The 25185-nt window shown below is 46.4% G+C and overlaps 1 protein-coding gene across 6 annotated transcripts in view; it reads left to right on the plus strand.

Moving 5' to 3' along the window:
• Nucleotides 1-25185, plus strand: part of GNAS (GNAS complex locus) — a 387899-nt gene that overhangs the window by 309162 nt on the left and 53552 nt on the right. For all 6 annotated transcript variants that reach the window (XM_068263837.1, XM_068263836.1, XM_068263838.1 and 3 more), the window contains 2 exons: nt 6541-6595; nt 6679-6798. In XM_068263837.1, the coding sequence (XP_068119938.1) occupies nt 6541-6595; nt 6679-6798 (175 nt within the window). The remainder of the gene's footprint in view (nt 1-6540; nt 6596-6678; nt 6799-25185) is intronic.

The following is a 25185-nucleotide window of genomic DNA, read 5'->3' on the forward strand; positions in this document are numbered from 1 at the left end:
ATGTATGCACTCCTTTTGCTCATGAAATCAGGTAATTTGATATGTTAAAATTTGGTTTGGTGACTACGAATTAAAGGCTACCTGAGACGGATGAAAAGTTTTATACATTCCTAGGGCTTCCTCCAGCCCCCTTCAAGCTAATCAGTCCTTTGCTGTCCTCTTCCACCACAAGGATATTCCGTTATGAGCCCCGGTAATTCAGCCAATCAGCGCAGTCCGGCCGTGTGCCGCTTCCACAGCCCAGGAGCGTTCTGTATCTGTGCAATAGTGCTGTGCAGGTGTAGTAAGTTTCTAGCTGCGGAGTGTGTGCATGCGCACTGCGCCCGACTGGCTCAAGTTCCTGGTCCCATAGCAGAAGATCCAGGTGGTGGAGTACAGCGAGGGACTGATTAGCCTGAAGGGGGCTGGAGGAAGCCCCTGGTATGTATAAAACTTTCATCTGTCTTAGGTTTACTTTGGTACACAGTAGTACTATACTCTACATATGCACTCTCCACAGAGCTGCAGGGAATCCACTGAGACTGTTGTCTATATTGAACACAGAGGTGTTGTCCATCACCCATAAAACTGGTTCAGATTGTGCATGAAGAATGTGTAATAGAGGAAGACTCCCCTCATTCTCCTGCAGAGTACCTGCACATCACTCTTGCATGTACCCACAGTTACATTGCCTAGGGCCTGATAGATGTACTTTTGTTCCGGTCTGTACCTTTTACAAGTACTCTTACCTAGGACTAGTTTTAGGCCTTGTTCACGTCTATGCAGCGCAACGCGTACGATTGCACGCCATATGCGCTGCTACCAGCTGCACTGCTGATCCCATCCATTGACAGTGAATGGGTCAGCTCTGTGCTTGCGGGCAGAATGCATGCAGCAGTACAAAAGCGCATCATAGCGCATTGTACTGCTGCGCAGAGCATTTGATGTGAACAGCAGAAGGGCTGTCTATACCCTTCTGCTGTTCTTGCATGTTACCACGTGATACGCGCTTCCAAAGGCACACGGAAGCGCATATGTGAACGAGGCCCAAGTCTATGACTAAAAGTATTAGAGGCAGAACATCAGCTGGATAGTCAGGTAACTGGTATTGTTTTAGAAGGTAATAAATATGGCAGCCTCCATATTCATCTCAGTTCAATCGCCTTTTAAAATTTCTAAGCGTTGGCAGTTAAAGCGGAATATAACCCTGCATTTCAACTTTGCTCTAAAACATTATTTACAGTATATTATATGCAGCCAGCATTTTTTTTTTTTTTTTTTTTTTTTACTAGACCAGCATTAGAAGGGTTACACAGAGCTTTAAAGTTCCTGGAGAGAACTGCAGACACATCGGAAGCTTACATAGATATATTTTGTTTACATAAATGTATCGAAGTGTGGAATGTGACTCTCTCTGACTGAGGAGCTGGAGGACAGCCAAAGAGTGTGAAACATTTATCACTTGTTAGATATATTTAACTAAATAGAATGTATCTGAACTTCTGCATATCTCTCCATGGAACTTTAAACATCTGTGTTTAACCCTTCCAATGCTGGTCTAGTAAAAAAAAAAAAAAAAAATGCTGGTTGCATATAATATGCTGTAAATAATGTTTTAGCGCAAAGTTGAAATGCAGGGTTATATTCCGCTTTAAGAGATGCATTTTATGTTACATACTTTCAATCAACAAGATTGGAATATGCAAATTAGATGAGTAGGAGGAATCCTAACCTGAGGAGTCAGTACGGGGATTTTAGTACCGACTCCACAGCCCTGCTTACCGTCTGGAGACGGGGCTGTATACGTACACTAACTTTCTAGAGATGGGGCTGTATGTGTACACTTACTGGCTGGAGGTGGTGCTATATGCATACACTTAGTGGCTGGAGATTGGGCTGTATGCCTACACTTACTGGCTGGATACTGGGCTGTATGCCTACACTTACTGGCTGGAGACTGGGCTGTATGCGTACACTTAGTGGCTGGAGACTGGGCTGTATGCGTACACTTAGTGGCTGGAGACTGGGCTGTATGCGTACACTTAGTGGCTGGAGACTGGGCTGTATGCGTACACTTAGTGGCTGGAGACTGGGCTGTATGCCTACACTTACTGGCTGGAGACTGGGCTGTATGCGTACACTTAGTGGCTGGAGACTGGGCTGTATGCGTACACTTAGTGGCTGGAGACTGGGCTGTATGCGTACACTTAGTGGCTGGAGACTGGGCTGTATGCGTACACTTAGTGGCTGGAGACTGGGCTGTATGCGTACACTTAGTGGCTGGATACTGGGCTGTATGCCTACACTTACTGGCTGGAGACTGGGCTGTATGCGTACACTTAGTGGCTGGAGACTGGGCTGTATGCGTACACTTAGTGGCTGGAGACTGGGCTGTATGCGTACACTTAGTGGCTGGAGACTGGGCTGTATGCGTACACTTAGTGGCTGGAGACTGGGCCGTAGGCGTACGCTTAGTGGCTGGAGACTGGGCCGTAGGCGTACACTTAGTGGCTGGAGACTGGGCCGTAGGCGTACGCTTAGTGGCTGGAGACTGGGCCGTAGGCGTACGCTTAGTGGCTGGAGACTGGGCCGTAGGCGTACGCTTAGTGGCTGGAGACTGGGCCGTAGGCATACGCTTAGTGGCTGGAGACTGGGCCGTAGGCGTACGCTTAGTGGCTGGAGACTGGGCCGTAGGCGTACGCTTAGTGGCTGGAGACTGGGCCGTAGGCGTACGCTTAGGCCCCATTCACACTTGCAAAACGCTAGCGCTTTTGCTAGCACTTTTGCTCTGGCGGTTTTTGGCGATTAACGCCATTCACACTTGGGGCGATTTTCTGCGATCGCGATTAGCGCTTCTATAGCACTAAACGCGATCACCGGGAAATCCCCTGAAAATGCTGCAGGATACACATTTTTTGGGGGGCCGATTGGCGTTAATCGCCGGCTATTTAACGCAAATCGCCCAAGTGAGAACAGGCCCATAGGTTATTATTGCACTAGCGCTTTAAAGAGAACCCGTGGTGGGTTTGAAGAATATTATCTGCATACAGAGGCTGGATCTGCCTATACAGCCCAGCCTCTGTTGCTATCCCAAACCCCCCTAAGGTCCCCCTGCACTCTGCAATCCCTCATAAATCACAGCCATGCTGCTGACAAACAGTTTGTCAGAGCGGGCTGTGTTTATCTCTATAGTGTCAGTCTGCTGCTCTCCCCGCCTCCTGCAGAACGCCAGTCCCCGCCTGCATACCTTCCCTCCCTGCTGATTGGAGGGAAGGGACGGGGGCAGGGACCGGAGCTATGCAGGAGGCAGGGGAGCAGCTGAGACTTGACACTACAGATGTAAACACAGCCTCACAGCATGGTTGTGATTTATGAGGGATTGCAGAGTGCAGGGGGACCATAGTGGGGTTTGGGATAGCAACAGAGGCTGGGCTGTATAGGCAGATCCAGCCTCTGTATGCAGATAACATTCTTTAAACACACCTCGGGTTCTCTTTAAAGTAAACCGAGCACGTTTTTTAGCACTCAGGACATTTCTATGGCACATGAAAAATGCATGCCAACAATCTTTCATTATTAAAATTTTCATTTTACCTTGTATTTTACATTCAAAGTAGTTTTATTAGCCTGTTTCATCAGGCCTGCCCAGCTGCAGAGATTTCAGGAAGCTAATTGTTTTATTGAGCTAATTACCCAAAAGTAAACAATACCTTTTCATCAACAAAGGGGGTGGGTAATTAGGACTTTCTTCAGACATTGTGTGTGTCAATGTGTCAAGATAGCATCTCTGACTTCTGTAAATAAGGAATGTGAGTTGGGGAGGGGGGAACATGGCAGCTTCTATGCCAGGAGAAATTCCAGTGAAAGAATGTGCTCAGTTCCCTTTAAAAAGCGCAAACACTTGAACGTTTTGCCGAAATCGCTGGCAAAACGCTCTAGTGTGAATAGGGCCTAACTACGCTGCAGAGGAGACATAGTACCATTCTATAGGAGGGAGGAGTGCTCCTGTATATATCACACAGTAACCCTTCTCCCTGCTGGTTTATGTATCTCCGGGGCTCTTCCTGGTCTCTTCATTTCAGGCAGGAGGATAGGACACGTCTGTGGGGAGGGTTAATGTGTTGGCATCGCTTGCGTTCTGTTCCCCGGTGCACAGATTGCTGCTGCTTTGCAGATTTGCCAAGCTAGAAGTTGCTGTGTGTGTCAGTGCCGGCTGTATCCTCCCACTGACAGTGTGTCTGTTCCCAAGTCCCCCAACCCCACCATGCTAATTGCCTGTGCGAGGGGAAGCCGTGGCCATATAAGGCGTGACATCACGTGACTCCCCAACACACGGATGGGACGGCTGCTCTTCCTGCTCAGTGTAAAGTGCTGCTCAGAATCGTGAGCTGGGGAGTACGTCTTGTGTATTAGGAAGCACCCCTATACTTACTGCAGCTACATCTGCCAGAGATGGGGGTCCATGTGATCTGGACAGGGAGCAAGCTAGCACATATTTTAGTACGGTTCATTTCTGAACTAGTGGTGGTCCCGTGAATACTTAGCGTAAAGTGGACCTGAACTCTAGCACATGACAAAAGGAAAACTTAGAGAAATGCACCCTGGATGTATTTAGAGAGTTTAGCCTTCCTAATTCCGCTGGAAGGTGTAATGGTTAAGGGCTCTGCCTCTGACACAGGAGACCAGGGTTGGACCCTCTTGGCTCTGCCTGTTCAGTAAGCCAGCACCTATTCAGTAGGAGACCTTAGGCAAGTCTCCCTAACACTGCTACTGCCAATAGAGCGCGTTCTAGTGGCTGCAGCTCTGGCGCTCTGAGTCCGCCAGGAGAAAAGCGCGATATAAATGTTATTTGTCTTGTCTCATCTGTGACTAATAACAAGTTGTAATTTGATTCCTCAGCTGTCGGCTCTGGAATCTTCTATACTGTGGCAGAACAGCTAATTTTGTAAAAACAGGATGTTAACCCTGTCTGCTTCCATGAAAGCAGGAAGTAGACAAAATGCAGAATGATTGCAGGATTTGTATCAGCTGTAACAAATGTTTTTTCTGTCAAAGTTATTATGCTGTTGCTTATCTTTTAGAGCAGAGAGGAAGTTCTGAGTTCAGGTCCACTTTACGTTTGCTTAGTTTATCCAGCCTTAGGGGCAGTAAAATGATTCCTGATCTCGGAGTGATTGTTGGATCAGGTGGTGGTCGCTTAGCACTGCTCTCTTTGATATCCTTCAGTGTAAAGATGGCTATACATCACTCAATAATATGGCTCAATCAACCTTCCGAATCGATGATTTTGTAGAATCAGAAGAGAATCTGTGCCACAACATGGCTGCCCCATCTTACCTTTGATTTCCATCCAAAATCAGTGGAAAGGAATGATCGCACATGCTGGAAAATCAGTTGAAAGGATGAATTGGTGCGGGGCAGTAACTGGTTTGATATACTGACGTCCAGCAAACTCTTGAGATTTGTGCTTTGAGAGAACCTTGTGCTATTGTGTGGCTGAAGCCTTATTCACAGTTGCGCATCATAGGGCGCTGTGTGGGCCATACACCATACAACCAGATCATTCGTTTTTATCATTCAATAAAATGACTTTATTCAATTGAAAAATTTAACTTGAGGAAGTCGCTAGTTGAAACTGACGCCATGTTTTGATGCCGTTGTGGCTGCCAGGGCGTACATTTCCACTCAGACGCAGAGTGTTCTTGTCGCTCCTGTTGATCACGTTGCTATCTCCCTACCCCAGGTCACTCGATCTGCCGTGTCTGACGCCAGATCCCTGTGAGCCAGTCAGGAGCCAATTTTCATTGGCTCCTGACCCTGTCTATCAATGTAAGCAGCTCCCATTGGCTTACATTGATAGACATTGGTCTGGAGCCAATGAAAGTGTCTCCTGACCAACTCATAGGACTCTGCCGTCGTAGAGACAGCAGAGTGGATGGCTGAGGTTCCTGCCATGGATGGCGATTGCGGCGGGTATGTGCTGTGATTCATCAGTGTTCTGCCGTTTTTGGTACCAGCGGTTTCTGGTCCTTAAAGGACAAATGAAGTGAGAAATATATGGAGGCTGCCATATTTATCATCTTTTATACAGTATCAGTTGCCTGGCAGTTCTGCTGGTCTATTAGGATGCAATAGTGTGTGAATAATGCAAGAAACAAGCATGAAGCTAATCATGTCAGAAACACCTGATCTGCTGCATGCTTGTTCAGGGTCTTTGGCTAAAAGTATTAGAGGCAGAGGATTGGCAGGATAGCCAGGCAACTGGCATTGCTTAAAAGGAAATAAATATGGCAGCCTCCACATCCCTCTTGCTTCAGTTGCCCTTTAAGGGGGCAGATTCCGCTGGTACTTAAGTGGTTAAATCAACTTTTTTCACTTGACAAATCTTAACATTCATAGAAAATCTATATAAAATACCCAAACAGTGTATAGCTGCATTGATTCAGCCCACCAATAGGAAGAGGAGTCCCTACAGCAATTCTCTGATCGGTTGACTGCTTGTATTTTCCCAACAGTTTTGATACTGCTTACTATGTTTTTTTTTTCTTTTCTGCTTTCAAGGGAGAAAAAGGTAAAAGTCCAAGACATTAAGAATAATATTAAAGAGGCCATTGAGGTGAGTGTCCCCCACAGACATGAGCTGAGTTTGCTGCCTGTGTGTCCAGCGGTCTGACGGCCTCTCTCTTTTTCTATTTGCAGACCATAGTTACAGCAATGAGCAATCTGTCCCCTCCGGTGGAGCTAGCCAATCCAGACAACCAGTTCCGAATCGACTACATCTTAAATTTACCGAGCGACAAGGATTTTGACTTCCCTGCGGTGAGTAGCAGTGTATGGTGTGTGTTGTCTGTCCGGGGCTGACTATTTCTGAACCATGGTGCATAGTCACTGACATGCTAATACTGAGTTCATGCAATTCCTATGGGGATGTTATGCAGCAGCTGCTGAAACCGATTATGCATTTCCAAGATGCATACATTTGCATCATCTTGTAGTTATTAGCATGTCCTAGACTGTCCCCAATGAATACCTTGCTTCATGCTAAGGTTACATTAAGAGAAGGTGTGGCCTTGTAGGGTACCTGTGTGGTTTGGCATTGATAGAAGCAGACTATCCAGGTTGTACATCACATTCCTGGGGGAAGTTGTGCTGAAACTGCTCAGGGCTACGTCTTTGGAATTGCTGTATTGCACTTAAAGGGAACTAGAGGTGAGCGGGATGTGGAGGCTTCCATATGTATTTCCTTTTAAACAATACCAGTTGCCTGGATGCCCTGCTGATCTCTCTGGCTGCAATAGTGTCTGAATTACACATCTGAAACAAGCATACAGTTAAATCAGCCACACTTCATTCAGAGCACCTGGTCTGCTGCATGCTTGTTCAGGCGCTATGGCTAAAAGTATTAGAGGCAGGATGGGCAGGACAACCTCCATAGTGTTTTTTTTTTTTTTACCTTTTTTTTTTACCTTTTTTTTTTTTTTTTTTTTTTTTTTTTTTACCCAGAACCTCCAGCAGCCTCTGTGCCTTTTTGGGGTGATGGAGAAGGCTGCAGCTGCTTTGGATCTTGTATTGCTGTCTGTGTCCCTTCCTTCTTTCCTGTCCTGGTTATGGCAGTCACTGAATACAGGTTGTAGGGGGTGGAGATTTTGTAGGATTGGATGCGCGAGGTTGTAGAAACTATTATTGATTAGTTGTTTTCATCTGTTGGTTTTCCTGAGGTAATGCCTGGACATGGTGGAGAGTGATCCCTATTAACCACTTCGCATCGAGACCTTGTTTTCCCCTTATGGACCAGAGCAGTTTTGACATTTTAGCTATGTCCCTATTCAATCAGCAATAACTTTATCCCTACTCATTACACCTAAATGATCTATATATCATTTTTTTTAAGACAAACCAGGCTTTCAATGGGGTTATTTAGTCCCAAGAACAATTTTGTTTTCTAGGCATTTTAATTGAAAGAAAGGAACAAAAATAAAAAAAAGCATTATTTCTCAGTTTTTAACAACTCCAGTATAAAAATAAAAAGTGCCACAGGGATAAAACCATTCCACCAGTTTTGTCCCCCCCCCCCCCCTAATGTAGTCAGATGTGCCCCGAGTATCAGCCCAACCTTCCCAGTATAGCCAGATGTGACCCCAATATCAGCACCCCAGACCCAGTATAGTCAGATGTGTCCTTTGTATCTACCACCCCCCAGCACAGAGAGACAGTAATGCCGCCAGGATTGGCATCCCTCATAGGCAGATGTCCCCAGGATAAAATTTCCCACATTATAGCCATATGTGCCCCCAGAATTGCCCCCCCCACCAATTATAGCCAGATGTGCCCCCAGTATTAGGTTAACCCCCCCCCCCCCCCCCCAGGTAACCAAATGAGCCCCCATTGCCAGATGTTGTCTCCCTTTACCCAGATGCCTGGCAGGTTTTTCGCACCCTATAAAAACCCTTCCCCCAGTGTGGATAGCCAGATGTGCGCCCCCCCCCCCAATCAGGCAGCCCCTCCTTGTGCACAGATAGCCTAAAAAAAAAAAAGAATAAAGCTGCCTCTCTAACCTTACCTCATTCCAGCAATGAGCCTGCAGCCCGAGCATCCGATCCCCTCTCTGCACTCTGCCGCATAATGCCGGTAACCCGGGTCCCGGCTTGATGACGTCATCAAGCCGGGACCCGGGTTACCGGCATTACGCGGCAGAGCGTGGATCGGAGGCTCGGGCTGCAGGCTCATCGCTGGAACTACGTAAGGTGAGAGAGGCAGCTTTATTTACTTTTTTTTTTAGGCGATCTGTGCACGAGGATGGGGAGATAAAGGATCACGCTGTTGGCTACAGCGGTGATAATTCATCCGCGGGGGATCACTAATTGGCTACAAGGGAACATTTTCCCTTTAACCAATTAGTAATGCAGCTGAGCTGCAAGGAAGTCGCAAGTCAGTATATCTACGTCATGGTTGCTTGAAGGATGCCACAGATGACGTAGATATACTGTAGCGGTGGATTAAGTGGTTAAACATGCAGTTGTGGCAAGAAATGAAAGCTACTAGCTAGAGGCTAACTGGCATCTGCTGACTGCTGGGATGTTGGTGGTTTTCCTTTGCTTGTACCTCGTGGCCTGGTGGGGATTTGCACGCATTCCTCACATGTAGTAGTGCAGTCTGTCCGACACTCTGAGCAGAGTTACATTCTACTCTGTGCGCTTCTGCACCCCACTTGTTATACGCTCGATTGTATGGACATCTGTTTCTGTGCAATGTCTGCTCTAACGGTGAGTGCTGCGCCTGGAGCTGTGTGAGGGGCAGAGTCCAGGACTAGGCCATGTGACCATGGGGGAACCTGGGAGGTATTGTGGCTGGGCTTCTGCCAGCCTCTATGGCACTGTAGTAGGGACAGTTATGGACCTGCTAATTTGTCATTCTGCAGATTGGCTGTGGCTGGATAATTGGCCCAGTCCCAAGCATATACTTTGCACCACAAAAAGTGACCCTGCATGGTTTACCGAGAACAGATGGTGAGTGTTCCCACCCCTCCCGAGCAGTCATGTGGCCACTAATGCCATCCCTGGGCCCTGGTGTGACCGCATGGCTGGGGAGTGAAGGAGATGATCAGGCACAGTTTACATGCATTTTACTACCATATGAAATTTGTAATCATTAAAAAATATTTAGTTAAGCAGACTGATGGCAAATCCCTAATACTTTGTCTTTGTTTTTTGTACCTCAGCGTATTGTGAGCCGGATACCTGCAGTTATCAAACTTCTTAAGGTACACATGATTTTAGTCTAGATGACCCCCTTTTGTTTTTAGCCCTAGGAGAGCCTGGCAGGAAGGGAATGGGCAGTGTGAGGGTAAAGGTGCCCATAGATCGAGCTGTATGGACAGAACTCTCTGGTCCAATCTGATCAGAGGGAGATCTGTTGGCTGCCCATACAATCTGTAGGGAATCATCCTTGTGACTCCGCGTCCGTCGCCTGTTCGCTGTTGCCCATGCGTTCAGATCTCACCTGTCCAGCTGCTGCTCCTTCCCCATTGGAGTCCCACGTGGCTGCCATGCATAGCACGTGGCGCTTGTGACTTCTCTCACACACCAGTGCTCTGTGGTGTCCGTGTGGGACGTGAATGGTGGGAGCAGGAACATCTGGACTATCGCAGTGACCGGACAGGTAAGACAGTGGCTGGGGGGTTCTGTCGCATTCTTCCGGTATTGCACGCTGCTTCCGCCGCGCACCTGATCAACCACTTTGGCCTAAGATTTTCCAGTTTGCTTGATAGTGCATTCGAGGTTGAAATCAGTCGAAGCATCTATCAGGCATGCTTGCAGCACAGGTTTTCATCGGATTCAATAAAGTTTGATGGTCTATCGGACTGCAAAATAGCTAGATGTATGGCCACCTTAATATTGATGGAGATTTTATAGGACACCTGAAGTGAGGGATATGGAGGATGCCATATTTATTTCCTTTTAACAACTTAAGGTTTTAGGATGAGGCTCGCGGCCTGCACTAAACACTTCCTACATGCTCGTGCATGCACTTTTTATATACTTTCCAAAATCCGGAAAGGGGTTATACACCCCGCAGAAGGACTGTTACAGTTCCAGGGGTGTAGATATACATACTTTGCTGCGTCACTGTTGTGCACACTCCTGCGCACGTTCTCATTGCCGCCCGTTAGTAGACAGATCAGTGAATGGGAATACCGTTCCCATTCACTGATCTAAGTGCATGTGATCATCGATAATCAGCATCAATGTCATAACTGTCATTTATTAAAGTGAAAATAAGGCATACACTCATTACTTCCTGTAAAGTGTGTATGCAGTACACAATGGCGACAAAGTGGGGAGGGAATCTAGTGGCCAAATAGTAAAATTACACTCTAAAACATCCTATGAACTAAAAATATATAACATCCCATTAATCCCTTACCACACCTCCAATAGTCATTTCAAATGTCTTATTCTGATAAGTGAAAACACACACACACACACACACACACACACACACACACACACACACACACACACACACACACACACTCACTCTTACACTCTTTTTGGGGGGAGTTTCACCCCCAATTAGGCTTTCTTTGGGGGGCAATTATTGCTAAGAATTCTTTTTTTCTAAATGTGTTTTAGCAGAAAAAATGTCTGTTTTCGACAATTACAGTTTCAAAATAATGCATGCTACCATAAATTAACCACTTAACGACCGCCTAACGTTCGAGCGGCCGTTCCATGTCAGTTCATGGAGCTTGTCTCCGTGAACAGTCTGCGAGCCGCCGATCGCGGCTCGCAGGCTAAATCTAAACACGCAGGGAAGAAATCCCCGCTGTTTACATCAATACGGCGCAGGATGGATTTCTGCCCTGCGCAGCCCATGGAGAGGAGCAGACGGAGGGAAGGAGAGGGAGGTAGTAAAATCGCTGCGGAGGGGAGCTTTGAGGAGCCGCCTCCTTCCCCCCCCCCCCCCCCCCCCCTTTGCAAGGCCACACGGAGCGGTGGCGATCAGACGACCCCCCCCCCCCCACCCACTGGGGGATGTCCTGCTGGGGGGGGGTGTATGATCGCCCTGCTTTTTACCTGATCGGTGCTGTGTGCTCTCCAGCCCGCGCAGCACCGATCATTCAAAAATCCTGTGGTCCTTAAGTGGTTAAAACCCACACATTTTATTTCCCATTTGTCCCGGTTATTGATAAGTTTAAAATTTTTCCCTAGTACAGTGTATGGAGGCTGATATTTTATTTGGAAGTAAAGGTGCATTTTTTTTCACTTTTGCGTCCATCACTAATTAGCCTATTATTTAAAAGTAACAGTAATATACCCTCTTGACATAACTATTAAAGTTCAGTCCCTAAGATAACTAGATAGATATTTTTTTAATGTAAAAGAACATTTTTTGGGGGTAACTATTAGTATGGGAGGTAAGGGGTAATTTTTAAATGTAAAAACATACCTTTTTAATAAATTTTTAGATGTAATTTTACTATTTGGCCACAAGATGTCCTCGCAAATAGCTTCTCTATGCGTAGTATTACTACGTAAAGAGGAAGTTATGCATGGACGTCTAAATATCGGCTTTTGTGAATGACGGCGCCACCTCATAGATGGCCACGTTCATTCACACGGGGCCTTGGATCAATGAATGGGAACCGTTCCCATTCATTGATCTCCTGGCTAACGATCGGCGAAAACAAGTGCGGGAGCTGGGAAGTGCTTAAACTCTATTCTACTACTTATCGTGGTTAAAATCTTACCACATATGTCTCTTGTAGTTTTGTTTAAAACTTTCCCAAGTTGGATTTTAATTTTGAAAATTAAGTTTATGTTGGCTTTAGTTTGTCCCTAGCTATGTTTTATGTGACAGGCTTTTCCTGCAAAGGACTTTTAAACTTTTAAGCAAAAAAAAAAAAAATTATCGAATTTTGAGTTATTTTCCTTCCTGGTGGCTTAAAATGTGGTGTATTTACAAATCGCCTAGGAGACAGCTCGGGAGAAAAAGTGAATTGCATATGGGCCTGATCTGCTGCATGCTTGTTCAGGTCTATGGCTAAAAGTATTAACCACCCTGGCGTTCTGATTAAATCGCCAGGGTGGCTGCGGGAGGGTTTTTTTTAAATAAAAAAAAAAACTATTTCATGCAGCCAACTGAAAGTTGGCTGCATGAAAGCCCACTAGAGGGCGCTCCGGAGGCGATCTTCCGATCGCCTCCGGCGCCCAGAATAAACAAGGAAGGCCGCAATGAGCGGCCTTCCTTGTTTCGCTTATATCGTCGCCATAGCGACGAGCGGAGTGACGTCATCGACGTCAGCTGACGTCAGCCGCCTCCGATCCAGCCCTTAGCGCTGGCCGGAACTTTTTGTTCCGGCTACGCTGGGCTCAGGCGGCTAGGGGGGCCCTCTTTCGCCGCTGCTCGCGGCGAATTGCCGCAGAGCGGCGGCGATCAGGCAGCACACGCGGCTGGCAAAGTGCCGGCTGCGTGTGCTGCTTTTTATTTCGTTAAAATCGGCCCAGCAGGGCCTGAGCGGCAGCCGCTGGCGGTGTTGGACGAGCTGAGCTCGTCCAGACCGCTCAGCTGGTTAAAGGCAGAGGAATTGCAGGACAGCCAGGCAACTGGTATTGCTTAAAGTGACCCTTAAGTGGAAAAAAAAAGTGTTCTACTCACCTGGGGCTTTCCTCAGCCCCCTGCAGCTGATCGGTGCCCTCGACGTGTCCCTCCGATCCTCCTGATCCCGCCAGCGACCACTTCCGGTTTCGCCGTCAGGACCCGACAGGCTGGGACCGCGAGTGATTCTTTGCGTTCCCAGCCACAATAGCTCCCTCTATGTTGCTATAGCATTTTTTTTTTTTTTCCCACTTAAGGGTCATTTTAACGGGAAATAAATATGGCAGCCTCCATATAACTTTCACCTCGGGTTGCCTGACTGTCCTGTTGATCCTCGGCCTCTAATACCCCAAGCATATGCAGATCAGGTTTTTCTGACATTGTCAGATCTGACGAGATTAGCTGCATGCTTTTTTTTTTCCTCAGGTTACCAAGCGGTAAGCCTGACCTGCGCTTGGGCTAGCAGCCGCAGGGGATCACATGGCCCGGGAGTTTTTTTAAAATAAAAATTGTTGTATTTTGTTAAGCTAGCACTTCGCTAGCTAACCATGTGGCCCAAGTCCTTCCGGTCCCCACCGATTGCCCCTGTTATACGTACCCCCCAGGGATCCCGCGATAGCGCAGCCTCCCAATCAGCTCCAGGCTTCGCTATGGGGAGGATCAGGACTGCACATGTCGTGTCTGATCGTCACCTTAGCGACGAGTGAAACTCATTGGTGAAGCTGCGGCGATCATGGACTGGTAAATTATTGCTGGTAGCGAGAGGAGGGGGGGCGCAGAGGTGCCGGGGGACTTGGGGCACATAGTTAGCGAAGTGCTAGCTAACAAATAAAAAAAAAAAACGTGGTCGCAGCCGCTGAAACTGCATACTGCCAGGAGGGTTAAGATACTGCTGCAGCCAAATAGACCGGCAGGGTTGCCAGTCAACTGGTATTATTTAACAGGAAATATGTCCACCTCCATATCCCTCTCACTTTAGGTGTCTTTTAAAGGAGAACTGTAGTGAAAGGTATATGGAGGCTGCCAAATTTATTTCCTTTTAAGCAATACTAGTTACCTGGCAGCCCTGCAGATCTATCTGCCTGCAGAATCACTCCAGAAACGAACATGCAGCTAATCTTGTCAGATCTGACAAAAATGTCAAACACCTGATCTGGTGCATGCTTGGTTCAGGGGCTATGGCTTAAAGGATTAGAGACAGAGGATCAGCAAGCAACTGAGGATAGCCAGGCAACTGGTATTGCTTAAAAGGAAATCCATATGGCAGCCTCTATATACCTCTCACTACAGTTCTCCTTTAATGAGAACTCAAGGCGGGATTAATAAATCGTATTAAGACAGAGGCACGTTCTGTATACGACCAGTCTCTGTGTCCTTTCAGCCTTCCTCCAGTACAGTTATCTAATCTACATCGATATCCCATCGATATACAGCAGGGTATGGATAGCTTTAAACGCATTCTAAAGATAAATTGAAATAAAAAATAATTGAGGGAAGGCTGTGGGTCCTATAGCGCCTTCCCATTCCATTCATGGTCCCCTCGTTCCCCCGCATGCTCCCCCGTAGGTTGGAGACTGCTCTGACGATTCAGGCGCTCTTGCGCATGTGCAGTACAGAGCCGCCAGTCTTCAAGAGCACTTGGGCCCCTGAAGCCTTTTGAAAACTATCATAGCCTTTAGAGCAGTCTCTGGCCCATCTCTCCCATACTGCTAACGGGGGAGCCATCGCTGTAACACTGGGGCTGTAGGAGGAAAGGGAAGCTCTGTAGGAGTCTGTCGAGGAGTAAGGCCCCCCGTTCATATTACAAACGCGGACAGCCATGCGTGCGGAATGCAACGCATGCGAATGCACGCCATCCGCGTTTGTATGCGTTGCATGGCTGATCCCATCACTGGAAAGTGAATGGGACAGCCACGTGTTTTTTTGCAAAAAAAAAAAAAGCGTGCAGCATGCGTTCCCGGACCGCATGCAGTGTAAACATGAGACAGTGCACTCTATGCACTGTCTGTCATGCGTGTCGGCCTCCCGCACACGTTTCCAAAACGCGGATGGAAACGCGTGCAGTATGAACTAAGTGTGTGGTGGAAAAAAAAGACTCCCTTTTAAAGGACCACTATAGTGTAAAAAAAGTAGGCAGTTAAAAACTTTTTCTTTGTTTTAAATTGCATTTCCTGAACAGCAGTTGCAAAGTTTGACAAAATAGTGTTCAAATTAATAGGGAGGCTGGCTGGTATCTTACTATTTTGGCAGTTAAACTTCTGTTCAGGAAATGCGGTTGAAAACAAAACCCTGAGAATCCCCCAGGAGAAGATAAACTGGCCCAAAACTGCCTACTTTTTTTCACGATAGTGGTCCTTTAACTTTTGGACATCTTGGTGAATGCTAGGATAACTCCTGGCTTTGTGGGGGTAATTTTCTGGCCTTTGGTAGTGAGGCTGTATATTGGTGTTCAATCACAAGAAAATGTATGCGTGCTCCACACCAAGCTTAACACTTTCAAGTCTAGCTGTGCAAATCTGGCTAAAAGGGCTTACCATGAGACATGCTCACGCAGAAATGCATCTGCTTTCGCATGCCAAACTTTGCAGGGTCAAAAACCAATACCGCGAAGCAGTTGCCCTGCGGGAATTAGTTCATGCTATACAGCACTATCCAGGAGCGCCTCGGGGAGGCTTCCCATTGCCCCCATACAACCGGGGGGGCTGCGGGGCCCCAGGCTCTCTCACTGCCTAGGGACCACAGCAACACCCCGGAGGTGGAGGCTGGGTAGCGCAGACGACCCCCCCCCCAAGCGTGGCCAGCGCCGGGGGGGGGCCATCCGCACCCATCTCCCAAAAATTTAAAAACAGGCACTTACCTGAACGTCCATTGCGTTCTGCTGCTGCGCATCGACTCGGGGCACTGCATGGGAAAGGAGTGACGCATGGGTCACCCCGAGCTGTGGGGCTCAGGGCTGGCTCACACACATCACTCCAGAAGGGGGGGGGGGGGGAGGACAGGCACAGACAGCCCACTCATAGAGCAAGCCATCCACCACCTGCCTCCAAAGGACAGAATGCAAATATGCTCAATCACAAGAAAATGTATGAGTGCTCTACACCAAGCTTAACCCTTTCAAGTCTAGCTGTGCAAATCTGGCTAAAATGGCTTACCATGAGACATGCTCACGCAGAAATGCATCTGCTTTCGCATGCCAAACTTTGCAGGGTCAAAAACCAATACCGCGAAGCAGTTGCCATGCGGGAATTAGTTCATGCTATACAGCACTATCCAGGAGCGCCTCGGGGAGGTATATTGGTGTATCTGGGGACCATCTTGGTCATGTGTTGACCAAGGAGTTGTAGTTTCAGGGGGTCTCTACACTGACACATGAATGACCTAACAGACCGCAGAATAAAGCTATGAAGACATAGAATGGCTGAGTGCAGCTCGTCCGCCCCCTCTCCTCACAGTGCTCATACCAGTCTAACCAGTGCTGCAAGGTGCCAAACTGGGGTGCCAAACTATACTGCAGAAAGCATTCTTTGTGGAGGCCCCTCCCACCACAGGGCTCACTGTTTTTGTCATGTTTTCAGTCTGGACTGTCCTGTAACTCAGGGATGCCCCTCCCCCTCATCGTCCTGATGCCGCTGACAACCAGGCTGCCCCTGTTACAATCCATGCAGATAGCTGGACACATGACTGACAGCAGGCAGAGTTCTGGCATATATTGTATTATGAGCCTTTGGTCATAGACTTTGTGATTTATTTATTTATTTATTTATTTTTAATGCATGATCAACCTTGATTTTATTTTTTTTTTATTTTGAGTGAATCAAGAGGATCTATAGGTAAATTGGCTGATATGAACGAGATCGATCCATTTTTGATCAGTCATGTGGGGGACTGTACAGGATTTGATTGGTGCTTTATTAAAGGACCCCAGAAGTGTGGGATATATATATAGAGGCTGCCATATTTATTTCCTGTTACACAATACCAGTTCAGTGTTCTCCCCAGGCTCTTTTAGCCAGGTGCTCCACCTGGCTAGTTTTGGTGACCACCCGGCTGTCATCGGCTCATCTTCTCTGCTGTATGCAGAGAAGCGCCGGCCCTGCATTCTGTTATCACGCCCCACCCGACTACTTTTTCATGCCACACTGCTAGAAAAAATTTCTGGGGAGAACACTGCAGTTGCTTGGCATCCTGCTGATCTCTTGGACTGCAGCAGAGTCTGACTTGCACACAAGAAAAAAGTGAGACTAAGGGCCAGTTCAGACTGCAAAACGGACGGCCACGCATGCAGAACGCAACGCGTACGAACGCACGCCATCCGCGTTCGTATGCGTTGCGTGGCTGATCCCATCACTGAAAAGTGAATGGGACAGCCGCGCGTTTTTGTAAAATCTGCGTGCTGCATGCGTTCCCGGACCGCATAGGTCCGGAACGCATGCAGAGTGAACATCAGACAGTGCACTCTATGCACTGTCTGATGTCCTGCGTGTCGGCCCCCCGCACGCGTTTCCAAAACGCGGCTGGAAACGCGTGCAGTCTGAACGGGCCCTTAGTTGTTGCACATATAACAATTTGGGTGGGGGAGGCAGTGGCTGGGAGAGTGATCAAGGCTGATTTCTGAAATGTTTCATTCTGACATGTATCGGGAATCGGCCCGCAGTGTATGGACAGCCAACAGATCTCTCTCCAATCAGTTTCGATCAGAGAGAGACGTCTCTTCGGCGATCTGTCCCTACATGGCTAGATGTATAGGCAGCTTTAAGGTGCCCACACACCATACAGTTTTTTTATACTTTTAATTCAAGAATTGACGTTAATTTTTCTAATTGATTGCTCAGATTTTCAAATGTTACAATGTGTCACACACCTGTATTGGATTTGTTTTCGTCAATCCTATATAATAATGTCCCTGTCCTGTGTCGTGCCTGGCACAGCACGCGGGGGCGGTGGGGGGGCAGGCATACATGGACTTGTGAGCGTGCATAGGTCGCGGCGTGTGGAAAGCAGCCATGCCCGCATAGCAGGATCGTCACAGCCGAGGCCAAGCACCACTTTTTCAATGGCCGGGCCTTTGTACTAGTTATGAAATAAGTTTTAAAAACTGAAAAATAAAAAGCTTGGGTCTAAAAAAATTGACGATCTACCTTAGGGACCTTTTCCATTGCAGGGGATTTGCTTAAAACCACAAACTGCTGGGGGGGGAGGGGTGGTGTTTGAACATAGGAGTTGCAAAGTATTTTCCACTATCACGATTTGTTTTTTTTGCTCAATCGCTTTTTAGAGTGATTATTTTATTTTTATTTTTTTGTGCGATTGCATTGTGATTTTCTTTTGTGATAGTAGAAAAGGGCACTTACACCATTTAATTATATTAAAAAATTGAGAAAAATCCATCACACCCAATCTGACTTAATTGGGGGGGGGGGGGGGGGAGGCGGAAGTAAATATGATCAGATTGCTGAAATGAATAAAAAGTTTTTGTGATTTCCGTAAAATTTGATCACTTTTTTTGGTGTGCGTGGCTCGCATTAATGTATTACTGGCAGAGGATCGGCAGGACAACCAGGGAATGGGCATTATTTAAAGGACGATTGACCTGAGAGTGATATGGAGGCTGCCATTTGTATTTCTTTTTAAAGGGCAACTGAAGTGGGAGTTGTGGAGGCAGCCATATTTTATTCCCTTTTAAGCAATACCAGTTGCCTGGCTGTCCTGCTGATCCCTCTGCCTCTAATACTTTTAGTCATAGACCCTGAACAAGCATGCAGCAGATCAAGCGTTTCTGACATTACACCAATCTGGCAAGATTAGCTGCATGCTTGTTTCTGGTGTAATTGAGACACTACTACAGCCAAATACTGTAGATAAGCAGGAGAGCCAGGTAACTGGTATTGTTTAAAAGGAAGTAAATATGGCAGCCTCCATATTCTTAACACTTCAATTGTCCTTGAAACTAATCATCTTACATCAATCAAAGCTTGTCCCAACATAAACTTTTTAGCATTGGTTGAATGAGAGAGATTTTCAGCAGAACATGGATCTATATACATTTCAATAATTGTTGATATTGCTTCTTGTGTGTGTGAATTACGTGATCGATACACACTGATCACACGCAACTCTCTTAAGGTGCGTATACACATTCAATTTTGATTGGCCAATCATTGTCTAATTTTACCACCTACATGTAATATGGGAATGTGCCTACACAATCTGTTCACAGTATTTGAAATCTGTTGGCTCTCATTCTACATCGACGTGGTAAAATAGGCCAATTATCAGCCAATTAAAATGTAATGTGTGTACACTTTCAATAATGATAGGCCAATCACTGACTAATTTTACCACTTTCATGTATGAGGGTTTACTACACAATCTGCTGCTCATAGTAGTCAAAATCTGTCATACTACATGAAGGTGGCAAAATTGGTCAGTGATTGGCCAATCATAATTGAAAGTGTGTACCAGGCTTCAGTGTGTGGCTGGCTTATTTATTTTTAAACCATACCAGTTGACTGTCTTGCTGATGTCTTTGGCTGCAGTAGTGTCTGAATCACACAAGCATTCAACTAATGTTGTCATATAGGACAATGTGAAAAACGCCTGATCTGCTGCATGCTTGTTCAGGGGCTATGGCTAAATGTATTAGAGGCAGAGGATCAGCAGGACAGCCAAGCAACTGGTATTGCTCAGAAGGAAATAAATATGGCAGCCTTCATATCACTCTTGCTCCAGTTGTCCTTTAAAGGGCACCTAAACAGAGAGGGATATGGATGTTTCTTTTTAAACAATACCAGTTGCCTGGCAGCCCTGCTGATCTATTTGGCTGCAGTAGTGTCACAACCCTGAAACAAGCATGCAGCTATAATCTAGTCAAACTTCAGTCACCTCTGCATGCTTGTTGAGGGGCTGTGGCTAAAAGTATTAGAGACGCAGGATCAGCAGGAGAGTCAGGAAACTGGTATTGTTAAAAAGAAAAATCCATATCCTTCTCAGTTTAGGGTTCCCTTTAAACTGTGTGCCACAGACGGGGTCACATAAAAATACACCTACATGGGGCTTCCTCCAGCCCCCTCTGACCTGATCTCTCCTTTCTTCCTCTTCTGCCCCTCCATTCGCCTGCAACTGGCCCTGGAAAATTCATAAGTCTGGCCCAGTTGGCGCATGCGCAGTCTGGCCCGGCACGCTCCCGTCTCGCTCCCATCGCTGGGAGCGGTCTGCGCCTGGTCAGTAATTCTGAAAAGGCGCAGAGCGCTCCCAGCAACGTGAACTCAGCGGGAGTGCTTGCGGAGCACTTTCCGGGGCCAGTTGCAGTTGAACTGGGAGCCAGAAGAGGACGGCGTGGGAGCGGAGGGGGCTGGAGGAAGCCCCACTCATGTATTTTATTCCTGTGGCCCTGTCTCTGGCACACTTTAAAGTTTAATTAAAAAAAAAAACCCTCAGCCTTATATCTGCCATGAGATCTCTCTGCCATGTTGTGAGGACTTTGTTGTTGCACCACGTGTGAACTGTGAAGCAGGTGGTTTTGGTGCTAAAGCTGGGCGCCACCATTGCACAAATTCTATAGTCTGCGCCCTGTGCAAGGATAATTCTGGGTTTTGGCAATCTCCAGACCCCAAATTACTTCTTGCTACAACTCGGGAGGGGGAATAGTATTTACGCTGCTGGGAATTTGAGTGGCAGTAGGGAGAGCAGTCATTAGGATCGCCCTGTGCCCAGCTCACCAGCGGCGTGCTAATACGTACACAGTGAGTGAACCACGCTGTGATTGTCCAGGTCTTCCCCTCCCCAGCAGGCCCCATTTCATCTGAATCCTTTTGTGATTGAGATGCAAATCATTTCCCCTAACATTCAAATTTCATGCAGCTTAAAATTGGGCCAATACAAATTGCCAGTTTCAAGCTACATAACTTGTATATGAATTTTGAACGTTGGGAGAAATGATTTGCTTCCCTACAGATAACAGTGGCTTGCATGCAGGCTTTTATTGTCCCGTGTCTCCTCTTTGGGTAATGTTGTCTCTGTATGGGGGGATTACCACTTCCTGCTCTGTCACATGAAATGCAGGGATGCCCCCAGTGGTGACAGTTATGGGAAACCGATTCTACCCCGCTCTGTACACGGACTTTTCCCAAAGCAGAGCCAAGTGATAAGACTTATTAGGCGGGGTTCACACTTCATTAAAACTGACTTGTGAACGTGCTAAAATGCACTCAACGGACATCTACTGAACGTCAGTGGAGAAGCACACTTCTGAAATTTGTGAAATTGCATTTGTTATGGCATAGGCAGAAAAGTAAATCTGCCAATAGTATGCGTACTTCCCATTGACTTTTCTTTAGCTACGGTAAGAAAAGCGTGAGAAAATATGCATGCGTCCAAGAATTTGATTGGGAATTTGAACATGGAAAAGTTCAGTGTGAACCCTCCCTGTCATTTGTGCTACTGTGAAGAAGCTACTTGCCTGCGGCTGTGCACCCCCCCGTGTCCACATTTTATGGGCTGTGGTCCACTAGAATGATTCCAGCAGTGCTTTTAGATTGACAACGATTACTGGTGATTCCAAAAAGTGCAATGAAAGTCGATGCAGATGCAACCACAGGAGCCATTGTGATTAGGCTAATCACTAGAGATAAAATCTCTACGAAAGCCATCAGAAATCTTAAGAAGTTGATATACAAAACTAGCAAAGGCATTCATAATCTGTAGTGGGTGCCTGGCCTTTTACTTCGTTATCAGCACTGTAGGTGAGATACTTCCACTGCCTCACATAGATAGATTATTTCTTCTGTAAAGTGGGGATGCTGGAAAATGTAGTTTGCATCCCACTGTCTGTCACGTGACCAAACATGATTGATCCGCCCACCAGCTGATGAATTCAGAGGGAAGCAGAAGCGGGCAGTACTGCAGTGACTAGCACAGCTGGCCCATGCAACGGGGCATTTGTCCAGCTCTCTGCTGCTTGTTTTGTTTTGGTTTTTTTATTTTGATTATAAAGGATATAACCAGTTTAGTATAATACTGCAATATACAAGTTATAATCTACTTGTATGGCTTGGCAATGCTGTCACACATTATACCTCTCTGCTCCTGTAGACGGGTAACATTATCAGCCTGTTTCCTCGCTCAGGTATTTCTCCCGCTGTTTTTACCGTCATATCTGCTCTTACCTGGTTTCTCTGGAAACCTGCAGGCATTGTTTGGGTTTTCTGTTTGTAAAATAAAAGGCAAAAAAGAAAAAAAATTAAATAGCAAATGCCACTAAAAGCAGGATTTAAGAGCCCCTCCTGCTGGTGAAACGCTGTCATCACAAATATGAGACTTGCAGTGCATAGTCACGCACAGATATTGTGGCCACGCTACAACTGAGTGATGTACAGACTGCTTATGAAGTGAGGGCCTCATTATGCACTCTGTTGCTATGGAGAGGGGGTGGGGAAGTAATGTCGAGGGGAGTGGTAATAGAATGCACTCTGTCATGTACATCTGGGCCACTGTACACGCTAGATACTTAGCATGGACAGGCCAACACGTAGCATGCGCAACAAGTCTTGGATAATTTTGCGCTGTATGGAACAAAGGGGGTTTAGTGGTAGGTTGCTTGCTCTTGCTAAGCTGGGACTCATATACGTGAGCTGACACTGTTTCCAGCATGCTGATTTCCTTTTTAGTGATCAGTTGATTAATTGTTCCAAGACAATATATAAATTCATAAAAAAAAAAATACACACTAATATGTAATGGGTTACATTGCTGATGTGTAGGGGACGCTCTGAGGGTTTGTATATCACTGATGTGTAGAGGAATCTCTGATGAGAGCTTGTACATTGCTGAAGTGTAGGGGACTCTCGGATGAGCTTATACATCGCTGATGTGTAGAGGAATTTCTGAGGGCTTGTACATTGCTGATTTGTCGGAAATCTCTGCGGAGCTTGTACATAGATGTGTAGGGTAGTCTCTGATGAGGGCTTGTATATTGCTGATGATAGAGCACAATATAATAGGGGTATTGTAAAAAGAAGCACTGAATCAAGGGTCAAAATAATAAGCATATCAATAAGTGCTAGAACAAGTAGACAATATAATGAGGGGCAGTGCAATAGGGGGTAGTAAAATAAACAGCCATCTACTTTTGTGCAGAATGAATGCAGGGTTTCCTTGATCCAAAAATTTATTTGGAGAGTTCCTCAAAGTTAAAAAGGTTGGCAAAGTCTGGTATAGACCAAATGACACTGGTACAAAATATATGATCACCAGTACAAAATATAGTTGATTATAGTAACAATTGTAACATGATGAATAAATTGTTTAACAGAGTGCAAGCTATGAAACTAATAATATTCCAAGATACAAAAGGGTCAAAGAGCCCTGTCATTGTGAGCTTACAATCTACAGGAATGGGAGGGGGGACACGAGGTGGGGTAGCATGTTATATGGGCATTGTGTTTTAGGTTATATTAGCCTCCCTGGTGTTCTGATTCTTTCCAGATTTTAGGATCTAGAAGTGGTGCAATTTTTTTGCAGACTTTCAGACCCTAAAACCTTAAAAAAACAACTGCAGAGCGATCTGCAGCAGCCCCTGCACTTACCTCTCTGGGATCCAGTGCTGCAGTTCTGCCTCCGGGTGATGCTGTAACCCTTTAGTGAGATCGCAGTCTGTCATCATGGTGACAAACTATCTCACTCAAGCAATGCAGAGACATGGGACAGAAAGTAGAATGGCTGCCGGCGTCTGGATCCCCTGGGAGGTGCGTGAAACCGCCCGCTGCGCGCTATGCTCTTCACAAGCTTTGTAATGAGTATGTATGTACTTACTCATTAGCGCGAATCTCCTTCTGCATAGCTGCCGCTAGCTCCCGCAACGCTGCTCGCCTGCCCAGGCAATCAGTCAGACCCCTAGATCGGCGGCAGCCCGCAGGGATAGGGGACAGGGGAGAGATGTGCAGTATTGCACCATAGACTTCAAATACAGAACGTGACAATGTCACTTCCTGTATTTTGAAGTCTATGGCGCATTACCACACATTGCTCCCCTCTCATATCCCTGCGGGCTGCCGCCGATCTAGGGGTCTGACTGACTGACTGCCCGGGTGGCGGATGAGGACAGTGAGGGACTGATTAGCCTGAAGAGGGATGGAGGAAGCCCCATGTATGTATAAAACTTTAATTTCATCTGTCTCAGGTTTACTTTGTTACACAGTAGTACTATACTCTACATATGCACTCTCTACAGAGTAGCAGGGAATCCACTGAGAATGTTGTGCACATTGAACACAGAGGTATTGTCCATCACCCATAAACCTGGTTAAGATTGTACCTGAAGAATGTGTAATACAGGAAGAATCCCCTCAATCTCCTGCAGAGTACCTGCACATCACTCTTACATGTACCCACAGTTACATTGCCTATGGCCTGATAGATGTTCTTGGTTCCTGTCTTCTACAAGTACTCTTACCAAGGACTAGTTTTAGTCTGACTAAAAGTATTAGAGGCAGATCATCTGCTGGCTAGCCAGGTAACTGGTATTGTTTAAAAGGGAATAAATATAGCAGCCTCCATATCCCTCTCACTTCAGTTGTATTTTAAAATTCCTAAGCTTTGGCAGTTAAGAGATGCATTTCATGTTACATACTTTCAATCAACATTTTAATATGCAAATTAGGAGTCGGAGTCTCTGAGTCTCTGGAATCCTAACCTGAGGCGTCTGAGTCGGATTTTTGTACCGACTCCACAGCCCTGAATAGTATGGATGTATGTATGTATGTATGTATGTTGCACTCACAGTGAATGGCCATCTTGTGAATTGTACCTCTTGTCCCCCTGTTTCCTCCTCTGCATGGGTACAGTGCAGGGAGCCCCGACATTGCGGCGGGTTGGAGGTTGGTATTGGCAGGCGTTCACAAGTCAGGAACCCCCTGCATTTGGTCTATAATGCTGGGAATACACCATGAGATTTTTTTTGGCATAGATGGCTTGATGGATAATTTCCGACAGGTTCAATCCGATTTTCTGATCGTTTTTCTGATCGATTTCTCATAGAAGTGAATGGAATTTGATCAGCAAATCGGTTGGAAAAAGGATTGGACAGTAAAGCTGATGAAAAATCTCGTGTAT

This window comes from Hyperolius riggenbachi, chromosome 12 (assembly GCF_040937935.1).
Source record: "Hyperolius riggenbachi isolate aHypRig1 chromosome 12, aHypRig1.pri, whole genome shotgun sequence".
In the NCBI taxonomy this organism is placed as follows: Eukaryota; Metazoa; Chordata; class Amphibia; order Anura; family Hyperoliidae; genus Hyperolius; species Hyperolius riggenbachi.